General features: G+C 41.2%; 1 protein-coding gene across 2 annotated transcripts in view; it reads right to left on the bottom strand.

The window, feature by feature from the left end:
• The window catches only part of PTPN22 (protein tyrosine phosphatase non-receptor type 22), a 66096-nt gene that overhangs the window by 38171 nt on the left and 435 nt on the right, over positions 1 to 27490 (bottom strand). For both annotated transcript variants that reach the window (XM_021090719.2, XM_021090718.2), the window contains exons 2-10: positions 7291 to 7399; positions 6686 to 6762; positions 6485 to 6580; positions 6026 to 6064; positions 4385 to 4456; positions 4209 to 4268; positions 2951 to 3093; positions 2116 to 2182; positions 1263 to 1340 (exon numbers count right to left, since the gene is read on the bottom strand). In XM_021090719.2, coding sequence (XP_020946378.1) covers positions 1263 to 1340; positions 2116 to 2182; positions 2951 to 3093; positions 4209 to 4268; positions 4385 to 4456; positions 6026 to 6064; positions 6485 to 6580; positions 6686 to 6762; positions 7291 to 7399 — 741 coding nt within the window. The remainder of the gene's footprint in view (positions 1 to 1262; positions 1341 to 2115; positions 2183 to 2950; positions 3094 to 4208; positions 4269 to 4384; positions 4457 to 6025; positions 6065 to 6484; positions 6581 to 6685; positions 6763 to 7290; positions 7400 to 27490) is intronic.

The following is a 27490-nucleotide window of genomic DNA, read 5'->3' as shown; positions in this document are numbered from 1 at the left end:
GAATGAACAAGTGTGAGCGATCTGGGGCGAGTTAATATACTGTGATACATATATAATCATATATATAGTATGACTGTAATTATGAGGTATTTAAAAATTAAACTTGATTTACAATGTTGTGTCAGTTTCAGGTGTACTGCAAAGTGGTTCAATAATACACAGACATATACCCATTCTTTTTCATATTCTTTTCCCATATACATTATTATAGAATATTGAGTAGAGTTCCCTGTCCTATACAGTAGGTCCTCATCAGTTATCAATTTTATGTACAGTAGTGTGTATACGTTAATCCCAAACTCTTAATTTATCCCTCCCTACCCCCACTTACCCTTTGGTGACCATATGTTTGTTTTCAAAATCTGTGAGTCTACTTCTGTTTTGTAAATAAATCCATTTGTATCATTTTTTACTAGATTCCACATATAAGTGATATCATATGATATTTGTCTTTGTCTGACTTACTTCAGTTAGTATGATAATCATAATTATGGGGGTTTTTGTAATTTTAAAATATGCATACAATAAGGACCAGGCGAAACTATAGAAAAACAGTTAACAGTGGCTACATCTAGATGACAGGAATATGGATGATTTTAGATTTTTTTTTATTATTTCCTAAAATGAACTTGTAGACTGCATCTTCCAGGTTCTGCTACTACCTCCTGAAGAAGAAATGACAAATCTCTGATTTTCTGTGGTTTCAAAAATGAACTACTACTACACAATTTCTTTCTTTCTTTCTTTCTTTTTTTTGCTTTTTAGGTCAGCACCTATAGCATAATGGAACTTCCCAGGCTAGGGGTTGAATCGGAGTGCAGCTGTGGCCTACACCCCAGCTCACAGCAACACCAGATCCTTAACCCAGAGCGAGGCCAGGGATTGAAACCACGTCCTCATGGATACTTGTCAGGTTCATTACTGCTGAGCCTGGTCAGGAACTCCTATAGAACTTCAAGTTAACCTGACTCAGCGATTTCTTCCTAATAAGTCGAAAAGCTTGCTGAGTTTTTTCAATACCTTTGTAAGAAATATCTATATTGTTTTCTTAATATTTCTGAATAAACAGTAAAATATAAAGGATGAAAGGAATTTGGCCCAGGCAAGGGATAAGGGCAAAATATTAGGCTATTCAGAGTTAGAGGAAATGGACTAATATCCTTGACAGTAAAGCAGTCGGCTGTTTTTAGATGCCTTACTGTTATCAAACAGAGAGATGGAGCCAGGTTCAGACATGTCATGTTGTTCACCATAAGCCATACCTGAGTTTGAACGAATGAAGGCCTCTGTGTTCGCATTTCCTGGATCAAATTGAAAACACTGAAGTTCTCAGGAATTATCTATCAAATAAAGAAAAAATATCTTACTCCTTTGTTCCTATCTTTGTTAATAAATTATTGCCACTGTCTCATAGACTTGTTACCTTCATGAAATCTGCTCTCCTAACATGGGACAATATCAGAAAAAAAGGATGTATTTTTTAAGCTAATGAAGTTTCTCATCACTTGCATCATGATTTACAACCTCAGAAATATTGAAACTCTTCAGAATAATTTCACCTGGGGTGATCAAATGTCTAAAGTTCAAAATATAATGAAGGAGAAATCTCAGTAAGGGAGCAAGGATGAGAGTTTTATGGAAATGAAAGAAGTTTGCAGACAGTTCTAAAGCCCACATTTTAAACTTCTAATTTCCTATTAGACTTTTTAAAAAACAATTTATAGATTGGAACACAAAACTTACAGTAAATCGAGTTCTTCTGCTAAAGCAGTATGGCTAAAGGAAGGGTAACTATGTCATTTAGGGCAGTGCTTCTCAAAACTACAGCATGTGCCAGAAGCAACAAGCAGCCTCCAGAGTTTCTGCTTCAGTTCACCTGAGGTGGGGCCCAAGATTTTGCATTTCTAACAAGTTCTCCAGTAATACTGATGCCACTTGCTGTGGGGACCACGTTTTGAGAACCACCAGCTTAGAAACTAAATTAATCATCTGACAAAGCAAGTTAATATTCTAGAAAAAAAAAACTGCAGAGATAGATATTTTGGAGAACCAAACAATTCCTAGTCTGAAAGGAACAAGGTAAGAAAATGCAAGTGCTTGCTGAGAGAAACTCACCCCATCTTTTAGCAACATCCACGTATAATCAATAGCGCAAATAACACCAGTCCTTCCGCAACCAGCGCTAAAATGAAAGATCACAGCAGCATGTCGAGTTGCAGAGAGCGGATCATTGAAAGTAGCTGGAAAATTTTCCCCAGCAGGTTGGTAGAAGAAGAAACCCAGAGGCCATGAAACTTTCTAAACCCCACATTTCCCAGAACATATTTGTCAATTGCCGTATGCCATACTGAGCCTCAGGACAGATCTGAGGCAACAGCTCACTGCAAGAGTCTCTAGAGTTGTGGAGTTCCCATCGTGGCACAGCGGAAACAAATCCGACTAGGAACCATGAGGTTGTGGGTTTGATCCCCGGCCTCGATCAGTGGGTTAAGGATCCAGTGTTGCCATGAGCTGTGGTGTAGGTCACAGATGCAGCTCAGATCTGGTGTTGCTGTGGCTGTGGTGTAGGTCGGCAGCTGCAGCTCTGATTAGAGCCCTAGCCTGGGAACCTCCATATGCCATGGGTGCGGCCCTAAAAAAATAAAAGACAGGGAAAAAAAAAAAATAGAGTCTCTGCAGTTTTGGCGTTCACCAAAAAAATTTAGAGAAATATGAATTTAATGCTCAGGTGGAATTTATTATAGTTTCTGCTATTGACCTTTCCCTTTCAATCATTTGCATTTTTATGCTTCATTCCTTTCTGATTGACTGGAAAAAGTAAGCCTAGAATTAGGAGCCTACATCCTTTAGTTCTAACAAAGCCAGTCTTCCTTCAGTTAAAGCAGGAGTCCTGGCCAGACTGTAACATTTGGTTTATTCTGGGTAGAAGGTTCATGCAACAGCATCATACCTGCAGTGAATGCATATGGGGACACTGTTATCCTCTTGGTAAGAACGCACATCCCAGATGAGCTCAAGAATAGGGTCTATAGATGAAGGCACATCATGGTCTGGCCAATTCTTGTAATGAAACTGATAGATAGTTCGAGTTTCCTATTAAAAAAAAAAAGCCAGATTAAAAGGAGAGCTCAAGGCTTCGACTCCACCTCATTCCACCACAAGATTACTCTAATTTAGTAAATAGCATCTGTATCTTTTTTTGCAGTTGATGGGACTTTCTTCCCTATAGACCTTTGGTGACCATACTCCCTCTAGGAACAATTATAAATAATTTCAGGATATTTACTATTGACCTGTCCCTATCTGCCCCACTCACAAGAGGAGGTACAAAAATAGTCCCTCCTGCCAGGAGTGTCCATTGCAGCTCAGCAGAAATGAACCCGACTAGTATCCATGAGGATGTAGGTTCAATCCCTGGCCTCGGTTGAGGATCCGACATTGCTGCCAGCTGTGGTGTAGGTCGTAGATGTGGCTCAAATTCTGCGTTGCTGTGGCTATGATGAAGGCCGGCAGCTGCAGCCCCAATTTGACCCCTAGGCTGGGAACCTCCGTATGCTGCAGGTGTGGCCCTAAAAGAGCAAATAAATAAATAAATAATAATAATAAAAAAGAAAATAATCCAAACCAGAGCATCCCAATGGGTCACAGTCATGATGATATTCTAAATCCCTTTGCCTTAAAGAAACCAAGCAGCCTGAGCTCTGAAGCTGGTTCCCAGCCTCTATCTACTGTACATAGCCTCTATTCACCCTAGAAATATTATCATTTTATATGTATGCCATTGCTATGGAGTAGTTTTGTTTGTTTGTTTGGCTTTTTAGGGCTGCACCTGCAGCATATGGGGGGGTCCCAGGCTAGGTGTTGAATCAGAGCTGTAGCCACTGGCCTAGACCACAGCCCCAGCAACACCAGATCCGAGCTACATCTGCAACCTAAACCACAGGTCCCGGCAACGCCAGATGCTTAACCCACTGAGCAAGGTCAGGGATGGACCCTATGTCCTTATGGAAACTAGTCAGATTCGTTTCCCCTGAGCCACGGCAGGAAGACTGAGGAGCATAGATTACACCAAAGGTCTTTTATGGATATGAAGATTTATCCAGAACATCAAAGGTCCCACCACACCCTGTGACGCAAGTCACATATCTGTATATTCATTTGCCTGATCTCTGTGGGGCTTTGGTTTACCTCTAGTGTCGTATACTTACACTATTGAACTTGGCTTTTAGAGTCCTGATTGTATAATCAGATTTTCTATTTTCAGTTTCCTAAGAAGAAAATTAAAATCTTAGTTATTTCAAAGACTAATATTCAAAGACTACTTTCAATAAAGTAAGTCTTGGATCATTTGCTCAGCCGTAAAGGAAATAGACATGATACTTACACAGGATATGGAGAAAGGGCCAAGCTGCAGTTGCATCTCTCCTGGCTCAGCCCAGTATCGCTCACATTTTTTCTGTTGCACAAAGCAGAATATAGTGACTCCCCTCCATATATTCTAGTCTTTTGTGGGTAACAGAACCCCCTCCCTTGTTTAGAAGCAAATTCAGCAATGTGTCCTTCACCTTAGGTTAGGAATTCCTAACCCCCTTAGGCTTCAACCCAAGTCTGAATTCTCAAAGATGGAAAAACAAACATTAAATAAAGATATACAAATTACAGACTTCTGGGAGGGAGTGGGGTGGTTGGGAAGCCTGGGGTTAATAGATACAAACTATTACCTTTGGAATGGATTAGCAATGAGATCCTGCTGTGTAGCACTGTGAACTATGTCTAGTCACTTATGATGGAGCATGATAATGTGTGAAAATAGAATATGCACATGTATGTGTAACTGGGTCACCATGCTATACAGTAGAAAAAAAAACTGTATTTGGGAAATAACTATTAAATTAAAAAATAAAAATAAAATAAAATAAACCACAAAAAACAAATTACAGACTTCCTAGAAGTCTGAGGAGGTAGAAATAGGGATCTGACATTTTCAGTATTTCAAAAGGATTAAAACAAAGCTGCACAAGCCAACTGAAACCCACGTTCTCTGGGTTTTAGCTGGAATTGTATCAACTCAGAATGGCAAGAGCAGATTCAAAGAGCGTTGTTCAATAGAAATATGAGTTGTGTATACCATTTAAAATTTTCTAATAGCCACATTCAAAATGAAAAAAGATGGAATTAATTTTAATGTATCTTAGCCCAATAGATAAAAAAATTTCAACATGTCATCAATTTAAAACAGTTATTAGAGGAGTTCCCTGGTGGCTGTATTAGATATCTGACATTTTTAAACTGTCTCAAAATCTAGTGTGTATTTTATATTAACAGCACATTTCAATTAATATGGTGACTATTAATTGAAAATATTTTACCTCTCTTTAGATTTCATAAAATTTATGGTTGAAAAAGGTTCAAGTGTCTGTGCTATTCCAAAAATAACTTAAGATTTTCCAAAAACTAAAGTGAATATCAGTTTTTACATTTAAATTCCTTGAAATAAAATGAGCTCCTCGGTCACACCAGCCATATTTTAAGAGGGCAAGAGCCACAGGTGGCTAGTGGCAGCCAAGCCAGACAGCACAAAAAAGCTCTGACTGGTAGTTTTAAGTGTCTGCTCAGTAATGACAGGAAAATGAATTGTTACTTTCAAAAGTATACCTTATTTTTATTTTAAAACACAGAGTCTAGGGAGTTCCCTGGTGGCTCAGCAGCACTGTCACGACTATGGCTTTGATTATTGCTACTGCAGATTCAATCCCTGGCCTGGAAACTTCTGCATGCCACAAGCACAACCAAAATAAAACCCACAGAGTCTACTGGGAAAATAGACAAAAGAGGTTCTCAGGGGTGGAAAAAAAAAAAAAAAAAAAAAAGAAGCCTTGAGAGTCATGTGTTTCAAGTTTCCCAAACTGAAAACTAGGAAGAGGAGCATTTTTACCAAGTCACACTTAAGGAAGAGTTCCGCTACCAATGTCCCCCCTTCTTTTCCTTCTTCCTTTACCTTAAGGTATACCAGAAAGCAACTCACCTTCCCCATTTCAAACTCCATGCATGCCATAACAATGACCTGAGGGGATGAAATAGACAGGAACTTAAACATTGATACAGTTAGAAAAAAGCAGTTCATACATGGGTTCCAGAGTTCAAAGGTGTTACTTATTCTTTATTTGTCTTATAACCAAAAAAAGAAGTCCTGATAAATGATCAAATGTTGCTCTCACTCTTCCTTCTGTCCTTACTTCCCTTTTCTCTATTCAAATCAGCAAATTCTCATTAACAAATGAGCCTGTCAAGACGAGAATTTTTCTTGCCTTGAACAGTAATGACACAGTGATTTTGACTAAAAGATGTCTGAACACCAAAATTCTAGCCACTGACCCCCACACCCACTGGTTTTAATACACAGGAAACCTCAGTCCCATATCCTGACACTGCTTCCTCTCTAAACACTGGGAGGATCTCGTACCAAAAGCCACTCTGCACTTACCAGGACGCTGTATTCCCAAATCATCCTCCAGAAGTCCAGGACAGTTGTAGGCAAAGGTCCCTGGGTGGCAATATAAGCCTTGGGTCCATAAACTCCCTAAAGGGGAAGAGAAATTACATGAGGCAACTACAAATAGTATGTGCTGCTTTTCCCGCGTCCTTTCTTTTAGGGACCTAGAGAAATAGGAACTATTGAGTGTACCTTAATGAAGCTGGCGTTGATGTAGCTGGAATCCTCATCAGAGGTTATCATGGACAGCTCTACTAGGCTGTGATCATCTGTAACACACAAGAAAGAATAATTGAGAAGCTTGCTCAGAGGGCTTTCTGTAAGTCAGAAACCAACACAGGGAATAGTGGCTGCTCATAAGTGTTTGAAGAGCGAACGGATGCATGTTCCTTTGTAGTCATACACGGTACAAACTAACTTGTCAAAGCCGCAATCCAGGATTAGAAACAGAAACTAGAAGTTCCCATTGTGGCACAGTGGAAACCAATCCAACTAGTATCCATGAGGATGAGGGTTCAATCCCTGCCCTTGCTCAGTGGGTCGGGGAGCCTGCGTTTCCATGAGCTGTGGTGTAAGTCGCAGATGTGGCTTGGATCTGGCGTTGCTATGGTGTAAGCTGGCAGCTGGAGCTCCAATTCGACCCCTAGCCTGGGAACTTCCATATGCCATGGGTTTGGCCCCCAAAAGCAAAAGAAAAACAACAACAACAAAACAGAAACCAGTGAGTAAAAAGAGATAAGATGATTGAATTTAGGAGAAGGAGAAGGTACAAGTTCAAAGGGAGAAATGAAACTTACATGGCAAGATATCCTTATATCTGTTTTTCTTGATATTCTTGGGGTTCTCAGCCACTGTTGTGGGATAGGTTTTATCTGCCTTGTACTTGGTAGATTGTCGTTTCAGCATCTGTAATAAAATTACAGTAATTCAATCTTCCTAGAGAAAAAGGTAAGAGGCTTTCTCTACAGAGCTTTTGGTCTCCACCGCCCAGACATTCCACTTCAGCCGTTTTAGCATCTGCTAGGGCTGGTTCCATCCAGAACAGAGCCCCAGAGCATGAGGATTTCGGAGTTCAGTGGATTTGGAGAGGTGAAAAGATCACACTTAATGCAGCTGAACTACACATAGCTAAAACTTAGAGGCGAAACTGGTGAATATTTTAAAAAGCAATATCTTCCGAAAAGAAACTACGTTCCACCCGAAAATCAGATATTAAAAGTTTGATTTGCTTTCTTTATACCTAAGACATGGCTATTCCAAGTAGAAATGGAATTTAAGATGACTAAAATCTCTCCGCAGCTAGCAAAATTTCAAAGATTTCAGTCCCCAAAGCAGTTATTTTTTAAAAGATAACCCAAACTTCAAGTCCACCCCTCAACCAAACAATAATCTTTAAATAATATCATATTCTGTTGATAGAACATGATCTGGGCCAGTCAGAGGCTAGCATAATATGGTTGAAAAAGACAGTGAAGTATCTCTTTAAAATAATTCTCTGTTAGGAGTTCTCATAGTGGCTCAGCAGAAACGAATCTGACTAGCATCCATGAGGATGCAGGTTTAATCCCTGGCCTTGCTCAGTGGGTTAAGGGTCCAGCACTGCCCTGAGCTGTGGTGTAGGCCGAAGATGTGGCTTGGATCTGGCGTTGCTATGGCTGTGGCGTAGGCCAGCAGCTACCGCTCCAATTTGACCTCTAGCCTGGGAACCTCCATGTGCCGCAGGTGTGGCCCTAAAAAGACAAAAATAAAAACATAAAATAAAATTATTCTTTATTTTAAAGATAAGGAAACTGAGGCACCGGGAAGTTAAGTAAAGGTCCCAGGATCACAAAACTACCAAAACAGTGCTCACAATTCTAAATGGAGAGAGTGTCTAGAACCTGGTTCAGGGCTCAACCTGCACAGAAACCTGCACCACATGACTTAGTCAATGGCAGTCCAAGGGCATCTGTATTATTTTTTTCTTCTTTTTATTGCCGTACCCATGGTGGCATATGGAAGTTCCCAGGCTAGGGATCCAATTAGAGCTGCAGCCTCTGGCCAGAGCCACAGCCACAGCCACACCAGATCCGAGCCGCGTCTGCAACCTACACCACAGCTCACAGCATCACCGGATCCTTAACCCACTGAGCAAGGCCAGGAATCAAACCCATATCCTCATGGATACCAGTTGGGTTCTTAACCCTCTGAGTCATAGCAGTAACTCTGGGCATCTGTATTATTAACCAGCTCTGTCGTTAATTTTGATGTATGTTTTTGAGTTGGATAAACTAGGGTTTGAATAATGACTTCTACATTTACTGGCTGAATGAAATTGGGCATGTTACTTAATCTTTCTGCATCACAATTTCTTTGTAAGGAAAGTGGGGGGGGGATATTTACCTTAGAGGGGGAATTAAAATGAGTGAAGCACTGGTACAGAGTAGATGTTTAATAAAGAGAAGCTCTGTTATTAAAATAATAAAATAATTCTCACTTGTCAATATTATACTATAGACCAAAATTTCAGGTGAGAGGACATGATAATTCCTCTTTTGTTCCTTCTTATGAATCAGCCTTGTTCTGGATTTTAACTCCTTTATCACTCAAAGAAAGCATATTCAGCAGATCTGACTTTGGTCAACCCTTATTCAATTTGAGAAAGACAAGGGAAAGCATGTGTGATAGCTAATAAGTATGTACTGAATTGAACTACAGAAAAGAATTTTCATCATTTGCCTACTAGTTAGTGGTGACTTGGTCACGTGCAGATCATTGATTATTTCCTCTGCGTCAGATGCCCCAGCATCTTCTCAGTTTTCGTTCTTTTTAACTTAACTTCCTTCTAGAAATGTCCTCCTCCCTCTGCCCTTATTAGTTCACATTATTTGGTTCTCATCTGTCTTATCTGACTTCTCTTTCGCACTTCTCAATCTTTCTTCCACGTCTATTTCTATCTTCTAATTATGAATTATCCAAAGTTCCAAAGTTAAGTCTGCAACTCTCTGTTCTTCTCACTAAAGGCTTTTGCTCAGAGATAGTATATTTTACAGACGGCATACTAGTGTTTGTTTGGTTTTTTTTAATATTTAACCGATTCAAATTGAATTATAATTCCAATCCTTATTGAATAACTCAAATTTCTTTATTGAGATTGAGATGAGATTTGAGTTCCAGTCCTGAATTTCCAAGCCTGTCCTCGGCATTTCCCCTTGGTTGTCATTTTTCTCTTTCTAGGTCCGCACCTGCAGCATGTGGAAGCTCCCTGGCCAGGGGTGAAATCAAAACCACAGCTGCTGGCCTACACCACAGCCATAGCAATGCCAGATTTGAGCCGTGTCTGCGACCTACACCGCAGCTCCCAGCAATGCCGCGTCCTTTAACCTACTGAGTGAGGCCAGGGATTGAACCTGCATCCTCATGGATACTAGTTGGATTCTTAATTCACTGAGCCATAGTGGGTATCTTATTGCAGCTTCAAACTAAGCACATTTAAAAGTAAAATCATTACTCTCCCCACTGTTAATGTCGATGGCAATATCTTTATCTTAGGCAACCATATTCCAGAAACTGAGAGTTACTTTTGGTTCCCTACTTCCCACAATTCCCACGGCTAACTCAGTCCGCAAGGTTAACACTTCTATCCATGCAATGTCTCACATCAACCTTCCTTCCTATGTCCCTGGAGATACCTTAATTCAGGCTCTTTCCCTTAAAGCCTGAATAATGATAGTTGCTCTTAACTCCTCTCTACACTTTTGTCTTTCCCAATTCATATTAATTAGGCACAATTATGCTAACTTATTCTTACTAAAGTATTGTTTTTCTTATCTCTCTTGGCTCAAACCTATCCAGCGAATCCCCCTTGCTCCTAGGAAAAAGTCAAAACTCCTTAGCCAGGTACTGAAGACTCTCCCCACTTGGACTCCAAGCTAATTTTCCATATTTTCCACTGTCCCACAATCATGAGTCTTCTAAAGATTGATTTTTAAGTTCTTTCAAGATTGTACAAACTGATGTCACTGACAATTATGGGTAACAGCCCTTCTTTAAAACGGTGGCTTTCCGTTCCTTTCTCATAAATGTACACCCGGAACTGTTTTTGCATTTCTCACCCATGATGATGGTCTATTTTGTTCCATAGCCTAAACTAATAGAAAGAAATAAGGAAATAGAGAGAGAACTTTTCCCCTGTGACTAGTAATAAGAAAAACTGTAAAAGAAGGAAATGGTTAATTATTTTCCTTAGGTGTTTAGATTTCATATAGAGTTTTCACATACTTAATGAGGATGTGTGTCTTATCTGTAGGATTTTACTTAAGGGCAATCATAACTAAGTCATTAAAAGAAATGGGCGAGGAAGGGAGAGCCTATAAATAAAGGTATAATGGCACAGAAAGACAGAAAGATAAAAGAGGAAGTTGAGAATAGAAAAGTGTTCCAACAAAGCATCCAAATTCATCATTAGATTTCAAAATCAGTTCAGGATAACTTGACAACTGAGTCTGTAAGGAGAGGAAAGAAGTGGGGTCATGAAAGCTTTGTCAGCATAATACAAAGAATTATCAAATATCTAGAATCTAATTCAGCTGAGACTTTCCGAATAATAACTACATCATTAATTATTATAACAACTCAAAGTATAGTAGTGTAAGCTGTTTCCAACTAAGAATGACAAATGGAACAGATAGCCACTGCCTACTTATTTGCTGGACCACAAATACTAGGATGTATTGTTCTAATGACCATTTTTTTTCCTTCTATTTGTAGAATTAGATCAGACATAGGCAACCTATTAAAAAACAGGTGTACAGTCCGTTCTTAAATCCTAGTTTCTTACCATGGTTTGAATTCTTATGGGTTTTCAGAATTGGACTCAGGAGGAGAGATGCTGAATGATCATTATACAGCATATTTTTATGCTGAGATGGATATAGGCGGGCTAGTTTGGGAATTTAAGGAGGTGGCACAAACACATGAAAGACTAAGAAAATATTTCCACTCAAGTTATACCAGTTTTTCAGCTCACTCTGCTCTTATGCACCCACAGAACAATAACAATAATTTTCAGGTTTCCATTGATTCCAGGGCTGCTGAAGAGATATCAAGTCCCAGTGTAGTTCATTCTAAAAATCTTGAAAACGAAGCCTAGTGCATATTCCTTGTTACACTGTTTTCGTTTGTTTTGCTTTTCTTGCTCATGCAATGCTTTCCAGGGAGATGCTTTAGGCAAAGCCCTTTTTTGAAAGACATGCCTACATTAATTGGATAACATTTCACAGATAAAAGGTGTGTGTGTGTGTGTGTGTGTGTGTGTGTGTGTAACCTATGCTTGTTTAGCTGTGTTGACTGCCACTTTCGACGACAACGGGAAAGAATGGCTTTTTATTTCCCACTCTACTCCTTCTCTTGGTGTTATCTGGCTGATGACAAATGGAGACATTCTTCTAGCATAGGATAGAAAATGCCTGGAGAATTGTTAATTTGGAAAGTGTGAAAGTTTTTTTTTTTTTCAGATATTTTACCTTGTGGTCAGACCACTGTAAAGGTCTCATCTTTCTCATTCCTCTCCTCTCCCTGCTAGAGCCTCAGGTTGCAACACCCCAAAAGAAAATAAAGCCGAGCTGACTTGGGACAGAAGAAGTGATAAACCTCACCAGAGAAAGAGAAACTCTGAGAATAGGAAGCAAAAGGGTATAAAAGTGAAAGCAAGGCCATGAGAGTGGGCTGGGGGTGAGGGAGAAAAGAGAGGTCAAAAGAAGGTATTTCTTTGCCAGCCGCAAAAGGGATGTGAGTTCCCTAGAGATGGCACCAATAAGAGCGAGGGGGGAATAAAGAAAAGATGCTGAAAGAATAAGGAAAAGGGGCCAGAATCCTTCCTGAGCCCTGATCAGTTGAAACGTATGAGAAACCAGATTCTGTGTGTGCTCAATAAGTTAACAGCAAGCCGATTTGGTTTCTGGACTGTACTTACTACCCATTTCCTTTCAAGACAGGAGAACAGAACTGAGGTCCTGACCATAAAACTCTAGAAATTAGGACTGAGTCTGAGACAGTCTGGGACCTGAGACCCTTTGCTACAGTGCTTGCACCTGGACAAAGCAACTCCGCAAGCAACAAAATAGGAAGAAACGAAGGGACTAAAAATAACGATGTGCCTGAGCCACTAGGGCAAATTGTGAACAAGATGCTACTAAAAGACCAAAAATCCAACTGCCACTTCTGAAGAGCCCTGAGCAAATAGGACAGAGTACCAGGAGCAGAAGCGGTGCTAAGCATGCACCCTGCATACACCACCACCTAAGGGGTGGGCAAACTATCTAAGCCACCCTTTCCGACCCCTGGCCCCACCCCTACCCTCACCCCATATAAGGAACCAGCAGCCCTCCCCCCATTACACTTCCCCCCCTCTCATCTCACCTCCCCGCCACTTCCCTAGGACAGTGGGCAAGGGAAACTGTTACTTATGTTCACTAGCCTATTGCTGCAGCAAGGGCCCCAATAAAGCATTGCCTGAGTTTCTTCTCTGGCCTCTTTTCAGTTTCTTTGCTTTGCTTTCTTTGCTTTTTAGGGCCACACCTGCAGCATATGGAGGTTCCCAAGCTAGGGGTTGAATTGGAGCTATAGCTGCCGCACAGCCACAGCAATGCAGGATCCGGGCCGAGTCTTCGACCTACACCACAGCTCACAGCAAAGCCAGATCTTTAACCCACTGAGCGAGGCCAGGGATCAAACCCTCAACCTCATGGTTCCTAGTCGGATTCATTTCTGCTGCACCACAGCGGGAACTCCCTTATCAATTTCTTTTGATTAAGAAAGGCCAAGATGGAGTTCCCCTTGTGGCACAGTGAAACAAATCTGACTGGTATCCATGAGGTTGTAGGTTCAATCCCTGGCCTCTCTCAGTGGGTCAGGTTCAGGGATCCCTCGTTGCTGTGCGCTGTGGTGTAGGTTGCAGACGAGACTCCAATCCAACATTGCTGTGGCTGTGGCTGTGGCTGGCAGCTGTAGCTCCAATTCGACCCCTATTGTGGGAACCTCCATATGGCGCAGGTATGGCCCTAAAAAGCAAAACAGAAGTTCCCGTCGTGGCACAGTGGTTAACGAATCTGACTAGGAACCATGAGGTTGCGGGTTCGGTCCCTGCCCTTGCTCAGTGGGTTAATGATCCGGCGTTGCCGTGAGCTGTGGTGTAGGTTGCAGACGCGGCTCGGATCCCGCGTTGCTGTGGCTCTGGCGTAGGCCGGTGGTACAGCTCTGATGAGACCCCTAGCCTGGGAACCTCCATATGCCGAGGCAGCGGCCCAAAGAAATAGCAAAAAGACAAAAAAAAAAAAGCAAAACAAACAAAAAAAGAAGAAAAGAAAAGAAAAGGAAGGCCAAGAACCCTGGTCAGTAACAAATCTATTGCTTGTACTTCTCGTTAACTAGTAATTACTAGTAAATGAATTAAGGTCACTCCCAAAAGAAAAGGGAAAGAAAAGAGAAAGCACGAGACTACAATTATCTTTGCCTTGGAGGCTACACTACTGCATAAAATACATAGCATAAGCTACATTTGGGAGTAGCAAAAATCAAACTTGGCCTTTCTGTCTCAGGTAGAAGAGGGGACTCAGAGTTGGGGTATCTCCAGAGCCTCCCTCAACGACTTACAGCTGCAGGTCAGTATTATCTATTCCAAGCCTCCAACAGGATAGAGAAAGTATAGTGGGGAGGGGGACGGGCCCTCCCAGAACAAAGGGAAGGCAACATGCGGCAGCAGCACCTGTAAGAGTAACATAACCTGAATCCAGGGGCCAACCATATGTATAACTGTCCACTCAGAAATTACAGAATGTATGTTACCTTATAAGGGGGACAAAGGGACCAAAGAGCAAAAGAAAAAAATAACAGAGGGTGTGTAAAACAGCACCCCCCTGCCTTCCCAGCTCAGCCTTTGGCTATGAACCCCCTGAGGCAGTGCCTGCACGAATAAAGGCTGCTTCCTCTCTCCCTGTTTGTAAGCCCTGCAACAAAAAGCATGAATGCTAAAGAATGGAATTAGGCGCTCTGGCCTCTACACCAGTAAACAAGGGTGCTGTACTACTGCATTAGGAACAGGGCAAGACTGAACTGGCCCTGAGTGTGTGCGCAGTCGTCTCCAACTAAATAAACTTATGGGGATTGGGTTGCAATCCTATAGAAAGGTAGGTGAGTGGGTGGATAAGCACTAAACTACACTGGGGTGAATAAACCATGAGATTCAACTTTAAATAAAGAAAATGAGAGGATATGGCAAGAAATTTATTTAAAATGTGGTGGGTTTGTAAAATGCGGTGGGTTTGTTTGTTTATTTGTTTTTGCTCTTTTTAGGGTCATACCTGTGGCATATGGAAGTTCTCAGGCTAGGGGTTGAATCAGAGCTGCAGCCACCAGGCTACCCCACAGCCACATCAATACCAGATCAGAGCCACGTCTGTGACCTACACCACAGCTCACGGCAACACCAGATCCTTTAACCCACTGGGTTTAATTCTCCAACCCACATCCTCATGGATACTAGTCGGGTTCGTTACTGCTGAGCCATGATGGGAACTCCTAAAAGTGTATTTTAAATGACCTGTGAATAACTGAAAATGTGGGACGGGAAGGTCCCTAGGGAGACGCTGGAGATAGAATTGGGAGAAATTAGCTTCAGAGGTAATATGATATATTTAATCTGGTGGAAGCAGCAAAAAAGTGCACCTTCACCGGCACGAAAGTCAGGAAGTGCTGATAATATGTTCAAGTGACAGGCTGATTCACATAAATGAGTCATTTCAGTTCAACAGATGTTTGTGCACTTGCTATGCAGGAGCTACTATGTTCCTGACTGCTTGGCAAATATTGTAACTATAAGTAAATACAGAACTAGATGTATCTATTTTTAAAATTTTTTTAATTTTATTTTTTTTTTAACAGCCACATGGGCATATGGAAGTTCCTGCATTAGAGGGTCAAATTGGAGCTGTAGGGCTGAGCCACAAAAGGAACACCTAGAATTAGGATGTATCTAGATCTTCTCTATAGAACTAAAATGTATCTAAGCCTTCTCTGGTCTGTCTATGATAAGTCTCCAGAATTGCTCCAAAACCAATCTGACTTTTTTTTATTATTATTGTTTTATTTTTATTTTTTTTGGTCTTTTCTAGGAACCTCATTGTTCCTAGTCAGATTCGTTTCCGCTGAGCCACGACGGGAACTCCCCAATCTGATTTCTAATGCATTATAAATGGACATTAGCACCTGGCCTTCAGAACTGGGTATCTTCTTTCTATTAGGTTCACTGAGTTCTTCGTATTTAATAAATATGTCTTTGTATTTAATAAATGAAATATTTACCTTTTCTATGAAAGCTCATCTTCAGGAAACATGTCTTTTTTTTTTATCATTGTTTAAATTGAATCCAACAACATTAAAGGAAAAATTTAAATACAGATTCTTTAAATTAAAAATATATATATATTAATTGGAGAAGTTTTAGAACACAGAGAACAACAAAAAAATGATGATTAAAAATCACCTATAGGAGTTCCCGTCGTGGTGCAGTGGTTAATGAATCCGACTAGGAACCATGAGGTTGCGGGTTCGATCCCTGGCCTTGCTCAGTGGGTTAAGGATCTGGCGTTGCTGTGAGCTGTGGTGTAGGTTGCAGACGTGGCTCGGATCCCGCGTTGCTGTGGCTCTGGCATAGGCGGGCAGGTACAGCTCCGATTAGACCCCTAGCCTGGGAACCTCCATTTGCCTCAGGAGGTGGCCCTAGAAGAAAAAGAAAAAAAGACATAAAAATAACCTATAACCCCCACTACTCAGAGTTAGTCATGCTCTTTTTCAGACAATGCCCAAGGCATGGGGAAGTTCCCAGCCCAGGAATCAAACCTGAGCCACAGTGGAATGAACCAAACCACAGCAGTGACAATGCCAGAGTCTTAACCCACTAGGTGACCGGGGAACTCCAGAGTTAATCATTCTTAATATCTCAAAATATTACATTCAGGAGTTCCTGTCCTGACTCAGTGGTTAATGAAATTGACTGGTATCCATGAGGACGCAGGTTTGATCCCTGGTCTTGCTCACTGGGTTAAGGATCCAGCCTTGCCGTGAGCTGTGGTATAGGTCGAAGACGCAGCTCGGATCCCTTGTTGCTGTGGCTATGGCGTAGGCCAGCAGCTACAGCTCCAGTTTGACCCCTAGCCTGCAAACCTCCACATGCTGCGAGTGCAGCCCTAAAAAGACAGAAGACAAAAAAAAAAAAATTATATTCCAACCTTTTATCTATATGTGTGTCATGACAATGGGTTCATATTGTATAAAGGGTTTTTTAACTTTCTCTTTTACTTACCAAATTGTATTCTTCTACATTATTTTTAATAATGTCAGAGTATTCTATTGTGTGAGATGCAACGTAAGTTTTTTCACATGCTCCTTTATATTATTGGACGTTTAAGTGGCTTCCAGTCTTCCTAAACAATAATTCTGAATGCTATGACAATAGGTGGCCAAAATCTATATAAATATCTTTCATTATTTCCTTCAGATGAATTCTCAGGAGCAGTTAAAGAATTTTCCCATTTCGGAGTTCCCGTCATGGCGCAGTGGTTAACGAATCCGACTAGGAACCATGAGGTTGCGGGTTCGGTCCCTGCCCTTGCTCAGTGGGTTAACAATCCGGCGTTGCCGTGAGCTGTGGTGTAGGTTGCAGACGTGGCTCGGATCCCGCGTTGCTGTGGCTCTGGCGTGGGCTGGTGGCTACAGCTCCGATTTGACCCCTAGCCTGGGAACCTCCATATGCCGCGGGAGCGGCCCAAGAAATAGCAGCAACAACAACAACAACAACAACAACAACAAAAAAAAAAAAAAAGACTAAAAAAATAAAAAAATAAAAGAATTTTCCCATTTCAAAGGCTTTTGGCCTATATTCCTAACTATATATATCAGAACTGATATAAAAATTTTACCTCCAGAAAGTTGTAACAACAATGTAGGAGAATGCATATTTCTCAACTCTGAAAAACATTAGGATGATAATGTTTTAAGTATAGGTGCATTTGATAGGTGAAGTGATATTAGTGGTATTTTTGTTTTTTGTACTTCTATTTGCAGTGTCTTCACTCCCAAACATTTTTTTATTGTTGTTTTTTTAGGGCCATACCTTTAGCATATGGAGGTTCCCAGGCTAGGGGTCGAATTGGAGCTGTCACTGCCGGCCTACACCACAGCCACAGCAACGCGGGTTCCGAGCAGCATCTGCAGCCTACACTGCAGCTCAGGGCAACACTGGATCCTTAACCCACTGAGTAAGGCTAGGGATTGAACCTGCATCCTCATGGATGCTAGTCACATTCGTTTCCGCTGAGCCATGACGGGAACTCCCAAAACATTTTTTTTTTTTTTAAGTTTCAATTTTTATTCAACCATATATTTCTTTTTTTTTTTTTTTTGTCTTTTTGCTATTTCTTTGGGCCACACCTTTGGCATATGGAGGTTCCCAGGCTAGGGGTCTAATCGGAGCTGTAGCCACCGGCCTACGCCAGAGCCACAGCAACGCGGGATCCGAACCGCGTCTGCAACCTACATCACAGTTCACGGCAATGCCGGATCCTTGACCCACTGAGCAAGGCCAGGGATCGAACCTGCAACTTCATGGTTCCTAGTCGGATTCATTAATCACTGCGCCACGACGGGAACTCCCCCAAACATTTTTTTAGAAGGAGGAAAATACACTGTAATCAAATTGCCCTCCCTACATGAAGCCATGTTCATATTTTCGTACCTACGATCTTTGAAAAAATACAGGTAGACATCCAATGCGTTCATATATGTATATTTAGCACAATTCTTGTCCTTCAATAAGCTCTCACTTTTTATACACATATTAACCTTTTTAAAATATGCTTTCTAAGTGAAAATGCCTCATCCGCCTCCAATGTAGAAAAGAAAAACTACATCTAAGAAGTTTTAAACCTAAAGACTGCGGCAAAATGACCAGCATAACACGTATGACCAAGCTTTAACGCGTTATTTAACACAATGGTTGAAATGTACATGTCAGAAAACCACACTTGGTGGTAGTAGTTGACCAACGTGAATACATGTTCCTCTGCAAATTTTTTGTTTTGGGCCGCACCTGCGGCCTGTGAAAGTTCCCGGGCCAAGGCAGGAGCATGCGCTACAGGAGAGAGACCCGAGCTGCTGCAGTGACAACACTAGGTCCTTAACTCACTGAACCACCAGTGAACTCTTTCTCTGTGAATTATAACTGATCTGCTAAAAAATGCTAATGGAAGAGGATGGTCTTCAGAAGTAAAGTCTCTTGTGTCCTCCAGAAAAGAGTGGTGGCCAATAGCCTGGGGATTCGAAGAAGGAGATGGTGACTTTATACCATCACTGTTGAGGCCGCTAAAATCCTCATCAGACAACTTTCTGATTATAGTTGGTTCTCACGTGAGTTTTTCTCCAAATTTAGAGAAGATGCTGGCCAGTAGTGCAAACTTCTGCTCTGTTTGACACTGATTTCTCTCCCCCCAAAATCAATAACTTAACATTCCTGTTTCTAGTGAATTTCTTGCGTGTTTGCCTGAACCTGATCAACTGACAAAACTGAATTTTTAAGCCAGTAAAGCTGAAGTCAAGACATTGGACTATGGGAGTTCCCATCGTGGCACAGCAGCAATGAATCCAACTAGGAACCATGAGGTTGCAGGTTTGATCCCTGGCCTCGCTCAGTGGGTTAAGGATGTGGCGTTGCCATGAGCTGTGGTGTAGGCTGGCAGCTGCAGCTCCAATTAGACCCCTAGCCTGAGAACCTCCATGTGTTGTGGGTGTGACCCTTAAAAAAAAAAAAGACACTGGACTATGGTGATCCAAAATAGTTAATACCATCCAAAGTGACTACCTGCCGGCATCTGTCAGTGCACTCTGCAACATATTAAACATTGACAGAGTTCATAAAAATGATTAAAAGAATTAAGACCTAGAAACATGCAACTAAATGGATTTTATAAACATAATGTAGAGCAAAAGAAGGAAGATATTAAAAAGGTATATATAGCATAATTTTACATAGAGTTCAAAAACAGGTAAAATTAATCTCTGTTGCTTAGTGATATATAGGCCTTGAGGCTATGCAGAAAAACAAAGAAAAAAAATAACATCATGATAGGTTTACCTCTAGTCTGGTGGGATCTGGAAGGATACCCCAAGGTATTTCTGGGGTGTGGTGTGGGCAATGTCCTATTTCTCCCCCCCCCCCTTTTTTCTTTTCCTTTTACAGATGCACCTGCTGCATATGGAAGTTCCTGGGCTAGGGGTCAAATGGGAGCTGCAGCTGCTGGCTATGTATTTTCTACACAGCAACAGCAATGACAGATCCAAGCTGCATCTGTAAGCTAATGTCCTTTTTTTTTTTTTTTTTTTTTTTCTTTTTAGGGCAGCACCTGCAGCATATGGAGATTCCCAGGCTAGGGGTCAAATTGAAGCTATAGCTGCCAGCCTTCGCCACAGCCACAGCAACAGGGGATCCAAGTCTTCGACCTACACCACAGCTCACGGCAATGCCTGATCCTTAACCCACCAAGTGAAGCCAGGGATCGAATACGCAACCTCATGGTTCCTAGTCGGATCCATTTCTGCTGTACCACAATGGGAATTCCAAATGTCCTATTTCTTGATTTGAGTGGCACTTATATAGATGCCTGCTTTATTACTAATTGTTAAATTCTATATGTATGTTTAAAGCACTTTCCTGTGTATGTTATATTCTACATTTTTTTGTTTGTTTTTTGGGTTTTGTTTTTTTGTTTTTTTCTTTTTTTCTTTTTTCTTTTTAGGGCTGCACCCACAGTATATGAAGGTTCTCAGGCTAGGGGTCCAATCGGAGTTACAGCTGCCGGCCTACACCACAGCCACAGCAACACAGGATCCAAGCCACGTCTGCGACCTATACCAAAGCTCACAGCAACACTGCATCCTTAACTCACTGAGTGAGGCCAGGGATCGAACCCGAAACCTCATGGTTCCTAGTTAGATTCATTTCTGCTGTGCCATGATGGAAACTCCTATATTCTACAATTTTTTTCTTTTTAAATTTAAGAAGTTAACACCAATGAAAAAATTGAAAGCAATAGAGTGGGAAGATGCGGAATGGACTAGGAGCACAGGCTTAAAAGTTGGATAGCTCTATTTCAAGTCTGAGTTACACCACTTATGAAATCCATGACCTCAGGTAAGTTGTTTAATTTCTCTGTTCCTCAGTGTCTAATACAAACACTATGCTGGTCGCTGAGGGTACCAAAATAAGCAGAACTAAACCTGAGCCTTACCTTTGTGGAGCGTCAATCTGATGGGAAAGCAGACATTAATCAAGTAATCACACAAATAAATGTAAGATTAGAACTGCAATAAGTGCTGCAAATAGCTTACTAAAGCTGGAGGAGTGGGAGGAGCAAAAAACGTTTTAAAAAATGTCTGATAATGCTAAGACCGTATTTGATATAGTTAGAGATGGAATGCTTCTCTGAGAAAGTCACCACCAAATTGATAGCTGAAGAACTATGAAGCGTTAACTAGGTAGAGGAGTATGAGGGAATATTCAAGCAGAGGTAACAGCATGTGCAAAGTCCCTGTGGCAGAGGAAGCAAGACAAGGGCAAGAAATTGAAGATGCTGTGAGAAGCAGGGAAGCACTTGACGGGTGGTCCAGGCAGGACTTTGCTGGCCATTCATTATAAAGGGCTTTTGGGGAAGTAAATGATGTTCTGTTTGTGAAGCTCTCAAGCACAGAGTCTGAAACTCAGTTCCATGGGTTAGTTATTATGAAAAGTGCATGAACAGAAAGTTCATATGAAGAAATGGAGACTGAGTATAGTCATGGGGACCTAATCGAACTGACAAGCTTTGGCACAGCAAAGGAAACCATAAAAAAAACCAAAAAGACAGCTTACAGAATGGGAGAAAAGTGTTTCAAAAGATGCAACTGACAAGGACTTAATCTCTAAAATATACAAACAACCGATACAACTCAACAGCAAAAAAGCCAACAACCCAATTGAAAAACGGGCAAAAGACCTGAACAGACATTTCCCCAAAGAAGATATACAGATGGCCAACAAGCACATGAAAAAACGCTCAACCACTGATTATTAGGGAAATGCAAATCAAAACTACTATGAGGTACCACCTCACACCAGTCAGAATGGCCATCATTAATAAGTCCACAAATAACAAATGCTGGAGAGGGTATGGAGAAAAGCGAATTTCCTTCACTGTTGGTGGGAATGTAAATTGGTACAACCCACTATGGAAAATAGTATGCATAGCTCCCATATGGTATAGAATTACCACTTAACCCAGCAACCCTACTCTTGGGCATATATCCGGACAAAACTTTCTTTGAAAAAGACACATGCACCTGTATGTTCATTGCAGCACTAGTCACAATAGCCAAGACATGGAACCAACCTAAATGGCCATCCACAGACAGATTGAGAAGATGTGGCATATATACACAATAGAATACTACTCAGGCCATTTGCAGCAACATGGATGGAACTAGAGACTCTCATACTAAGTGAAGTAAGTCAGAAAGAGAAAGACAAATACCATATGATGTTACTTATATCTGGAATCTAATATATGGCACAAACGAACCTTTCCACAGAAAAGAAAATCATGGACTTGGAGAATAGACTTGTGGTTGGCAAGGGGGGAGGGGGAGGGAGTGGGACGGACTGGGAATTTGAGGTTAATAGATGCAAACTATTGCCTTTGGAATGGGTGAGCAATGGGATCCTGCTGTATAACACTGGGAATTATATCTAGTCACTTATGATGGAGCATGATAATGTGAGAAAAAAGAATGTATATGTGTATGTGTGACTGGGTCACCTTGCTGTACAGTAGAAAATTGACAGAACACTGTAAACCAGCTATAAGGGAAGAAAATTTTAAAAATCATTAAAATAAAATAAAAGAAAATAGTCATGGAAAATTTTCAGGTTCTGTAATCAAATAAACAAAATTAACAAAGGAGTTCCTGTCATGGTGCAGTGGAAACGAATCCGACTGGGAACCATGAGGTTGCAGGTTTGATTCCTGGCCTTGCTCAGTGGGTTAAGGATCCAGCATTACTGTGAGCTGTGGTGTAGGTCTAGGTAGCAGACACGACTCATATCTGGTGTTGCTGTGGCTCTGGCGTAGGCCAGAGGCTACAGCTCCGATTCGACCCCTAGCCTTCAAACCTCCATATGCCGTGAGTGCAGCCCTAAAAAGAAAAGAAAAAAAAAATTTAACCTAACAAGTAGTATTTTATACTAATTAAATTAGAAACATAAAACATGTTATGATTTTACTTGACAAAGTGTACGTATAGAGGCTAAGAGGATTTGGAATCAAACATACCACATTTCAAATCCTAGTTTGCCATTTCACGGGTGAAATGAAGATAATATTTTCCTCTTGGGTTGGTTGTAGTGATTAACATCACAAGTGGTAAACCACTTAGATTGCCTCGCATATGATAAGCAGTGAAAACATTTATCTATTACTATTTTTTTTAGATATTAAATTGAGACTAGCAAGGTCGTAGAGAAGATGATAAATTCAGATATTGCAAATTTTTCAAACTCTGTTGGAAACACATTTGGCAAAACTTAACCAATTAGATGCTAATATTCTTTGGTCCAGTAATGATACTTCGGGCGAATCTAGCCTCAGGAGATAATCCAAACGAAGGGAAAAACCACGTGGACCAACATGTTTATTTCGGTATTATCACTCATCATGAAAAAATTAGAAAGAGCTTAAATGTCCAACAATTGAGAAAGAATTAAAGTATATGGGTGCCTACTACGTGTCAGGTATTTTATATATTTATTTGATTAGCTCCACAGCAATTCTGCAAAGTGAATATTATTTGCTATCACTTTGTAGTTACTTTGTTCAAGGTCACATAGCTACTAATAGGCAGAAGGTAAATCCAAACCCAGATGTATACGACTCCAGAGGGGTTACAAGTACTGATGGCAAAGCAAGACTACCTGAACTCAAAACTCAGTTCTGCACCTTACAAGCGATGTGACCCTGAGCAAGTCACTTAACCTCTCTGTGTCTCAATTTCCTCATCCCTAAAAAGGAAATAATAACAGTGCCTCCTCAATAGATTAAATGAATTGATATATAAAAGGCTTTAGGACAGTTTCTGTAAGTATTAGCCATTACTATGATAATTACACTTTCATTATACTGCTCTGCATCGTCATTAATATAGATTTTAATCATCATGAGAGTCTTTTGTCATTTTAAGTGAAAATATGAAAAATTATAGCTATGTTTATAATTATGATAATATAAAAGGCATCCTATAAAAGGACAAGAACTAGAATTTCTACAACCCCCAAAATAGTATTTGTTGGGATCTTGGTACTATGATGAATTTATTTTCTTTTAACTTGCAATGATTTTTTTTATAAAAATAACAACAATAAGGGCCTTTTCTTTAAGTACCTTTAAGGAATTTTCTAGAGTGTGGTTGCATACTGCTATTTTTTTTTTTTTTTGTCTTTTCTTTTTCTTTTTAGGGCTGCACCTGTGGCATATGGAGGTTCCCAGGCTAGGGGTTGAATCAGAGCTACAGCTGCAGGCCTACACCACAGCCACAGCAGCTTGAGATCTGAGCCGCATCTGGGACCTACACCACAGCTCACAGCAACACCAGATCCTTAACCCACTGAGCGAGGCCAGGGATCGAACCCGCATCCTCATGGATGCTAGCCTGATTCATTTCCACTGTGCCGCAGCGGGAACTTCCTGCATACTGCTATGTCTGCTGTATAGAAACTATGCTATAGAACTAGAGACTTACCATCAGGCTAGGGCCTTTGAGGGACTCAAGTTATTGGTTGAAGCATGGCACTATTGTATAAGAATTAATTCAACAGGCTCTGAAATGACAGATCCAGGTTAAATTTCATGTCTATGGCTAAAGAGCTGAGTGTGCTTGGGCCAATTATTTAACTTCTTAGAGATTGGTTTTCTTATCTGGAAGTCAGAGATCAGAACAAGCTCATAAGGTTTGCTTAGATTTTTTTTTTTTTTTTTTTCTTTTTAGGGCTGCATATGGAGGTTCCCAAGCTAGGGGTCAAATCAGAGCTGCAGCTACCATTGATGCCACAGCCACAGCAACTAGGATCAAGCCACGTCTACCACCTACAGACCTATACCACGGCTCACGGCAGCACCAGATCCTTAACCCACTGAGCGAGGCCAGGGATGGAACTCACAACCTCATGGATATGAGTCAGTTTCGTTACTGCTAAGCCACAATGGGAACTCCGAGTTTGGTTTTTTTTTTATATGAGTAATAAATAAGACAATAAATGTGATGCTTCCTTGACACCCCACCAGGACTATCACAGTTATATAAATATTTAATAGAGTAGTTAATGTTTAACATCTGCATCTCTAAGGCATCCTCTATTGTCCTAGAAGATAAGCTCTGCCAAAGCCTGGAGCATTGCATTGCAGAACCAGCATCTAGCATGATGCTTTGCACACAGTGAGCACTCAATAAATATTAGAGTGAATGCGTGAAAACCTTACAGGAGGGGTCAGTGGCAGTTTCAACTACAGAAGGATTATTGAGTTTAAGCTTGGCATGGGGAAAAATGGAAACAGTATGATATTGGCTCTAGCTGTCATAGCAGGGCTATGCGCTCTGCACAAGAGGGAAGTGGGGACAGAAATCAAAGCTAGGGACCCAGCGGGTTGGGGGGGCAGGGTGCACAGAGCATCTACCTGGAAGTGGAGAGGACTTTTGATAATTCCCACAGAGGCAGCCCTCTGCAGGCCTATGTCACAGAATCAGCTCCCAGATCTCAGAAACAGCACATCCTGGGAGAACATGTGAAGAGCTGAAGATGGAATGTGGGACGTGACCTAGTGGAAAGCCTTCCAATTTAAGGGCAGTTATTTACCTTGTCCAAGCAAGCAGCCTGACCCCATTCACACCCCGCACCCCATCAAAGCCACTCTCTGGTATCTCAGCTAAACCTTTAGGTGGGGCTGAGGGAGGGAAAGGCTCTGTTTTTCCACTGGAGGACATGAGTCAGTGAACAGTGAGGTTCCACTTAATCACCACCCAAAAACAAAGTCCTTAAACTCAGAAGCTAGAAGAGTAAGGAAGTGATTAATATAGAAGTCAATTTAGTGGTTATTCCTTGGCCTGGGCAGGACAGGGTGGGGTGAGGGACCAGATGGGGAAGGGTTTTTTTTTAACGGGTCTTCTGGGGTCTGACAGGGTTCTAATTCCTTGACCTGAGTAGTGGTTGCATTATCATTATACTTAAACATGTTGTGTGGACTTTTCTAAATGTGCTACAGTTCACAATTTCAAACAGCTGGGAAAAAAATGCAAACTGTCAAAAGTTTTTGAGCAGGGAAAAAAAACCAAATAACCAGATCTGTAGTCTTAAAAGATCACTTGGGTGTTGAATGGAAAATTGACTGAAGGTGGGGCAAGGCAAGAGGCAGAGAAAACAGGAGGTGAGGTAGCTGCTAGAATTTGGTGAGAGGTTATAATAACTGAGCTGAGAAAAGGTGAAATATTAGGGATGTAGTCTGTATTATTTTCTTTTCTATTTTTTTTTTGTCTATATTATTTTCAAAAACACAACCAAAATAAAACAGAAGCTGCCACTGCCCCCTCAGCTCACGATTCACCTCTCTGCATTGGGTGAATCTGGCTCCAGCTATAGTCCAGTTATAGTCCAGGAGCAGATACATGTCTAACAGACACAGAGGCCAGGATTTCTGTCTTCCCTCCATCCCTGCTAACTCTACTCAAAGAGACTCAGATGCCTGGCCAGCGGCAGTTAGAGTGCAATTTTTCATGACACCACAATATAATCCAAGTTGAGCTGACACAGTGGTTTCTATCATAATAGGCAATAACTCAGTGATAAGAACCTAATCACTCGAGAACATTTACAAAGTGGTTTCACATCTATCTGCGAAATGTTAACTCCACGGGGGCAAAGGTTTTTGTTTTGTTCACTACCATATCCTCAGTGCCTAGAACTGAACTTGGTACACAGCAGGTGCTCATTAAGTGTTACTGAATGAACAGCCACATTTAAGCATTATTGTTGTGGATATTGAGACATCACAATAATCCTGTGCAGAGAGGCAGGGCCTGACTTATCCCCACTGCGGAAGTTAGAAAATAGAGACCAGGTGAGATCAAGGCACATTTCAAATAGTTGATCATTTGCTTGAGGACAGAATCATGATTTAATTTCAGATTTTACACTTAAACTCTCTTATTTTTCCCATTTCTTCACAGCTGAAAAGGTACAGTTTGAAGTCCCTACAGCTTCGAATCATCAGCTGGAAGTATTCCAAAATGCATGGTAGGTACCCTCAGATATCCTGTGTCCCCGGGCGAGCTGGCTCATTGAATGAATGAGGCCTGCTCAGCTGCCACTGCGTCAATAACCAGTTCCCCCGCAGGAGATGCCGTGTTCCCCTGGGTAATCAAACCCAGGTGATCCCAGGCTCCCTTGTGCTTATGTTTCTCACCATGTCCCTCACTTTTCTCTGCTCCCTGTCCTACCCCAGCCAGCAAAAGAAGGTTAAGGAAACCCTGTTATTGCCCAAAGACACGACAAAAAATAAACGTGGCTTGGTGCTCTTCAAAAGCCTCTGTCATCCAAATGGAACCCCACAGGAGGCCAAAAGGGTAATGCTCCATGAAAAGGGAACCTTGCTCTGGTTCCTCTTGATATGCATGAAAATGAGTCCTTTGAAACATAAACCTAGAACTCAGATACCTGGGAACTCCAGATGTTCAATGAATATTAGGTTTGTACCCCTGGAATGATGCAGGTCTTTTGGAGGATTCCCAGTCAACCTCCAAGAACTAGCACACAAAATATTCCAAACTATGTTTTGCTAAGAAAGCTAAGCTATCAGGCATGGTAGAGGACACCCGAAGGACACACACGCC

The sequence above is a fragment of the Sus scrofa genome, chromosome 4 (genome assembly GCF_054392235.1).
Source record: "Sus scrofa isolate SSC_HxYL_T2T_F1_AM1 chromosome 4, Sscrofa_HxYL_maternal_Yorkshire_Landrace_v2.0, whole genome shotgun sequence".
Taxonomy (NCBI): Eukaryota; Metazoa; Chordata; class Mammalia; order Artiodactyla; family Suidae; genus Sus; species Sus scrofa.
Note: the sequence above shows the minus strand (reverse complement) of the source record. Positions and strands in the feature narration are given on the sequence as shown.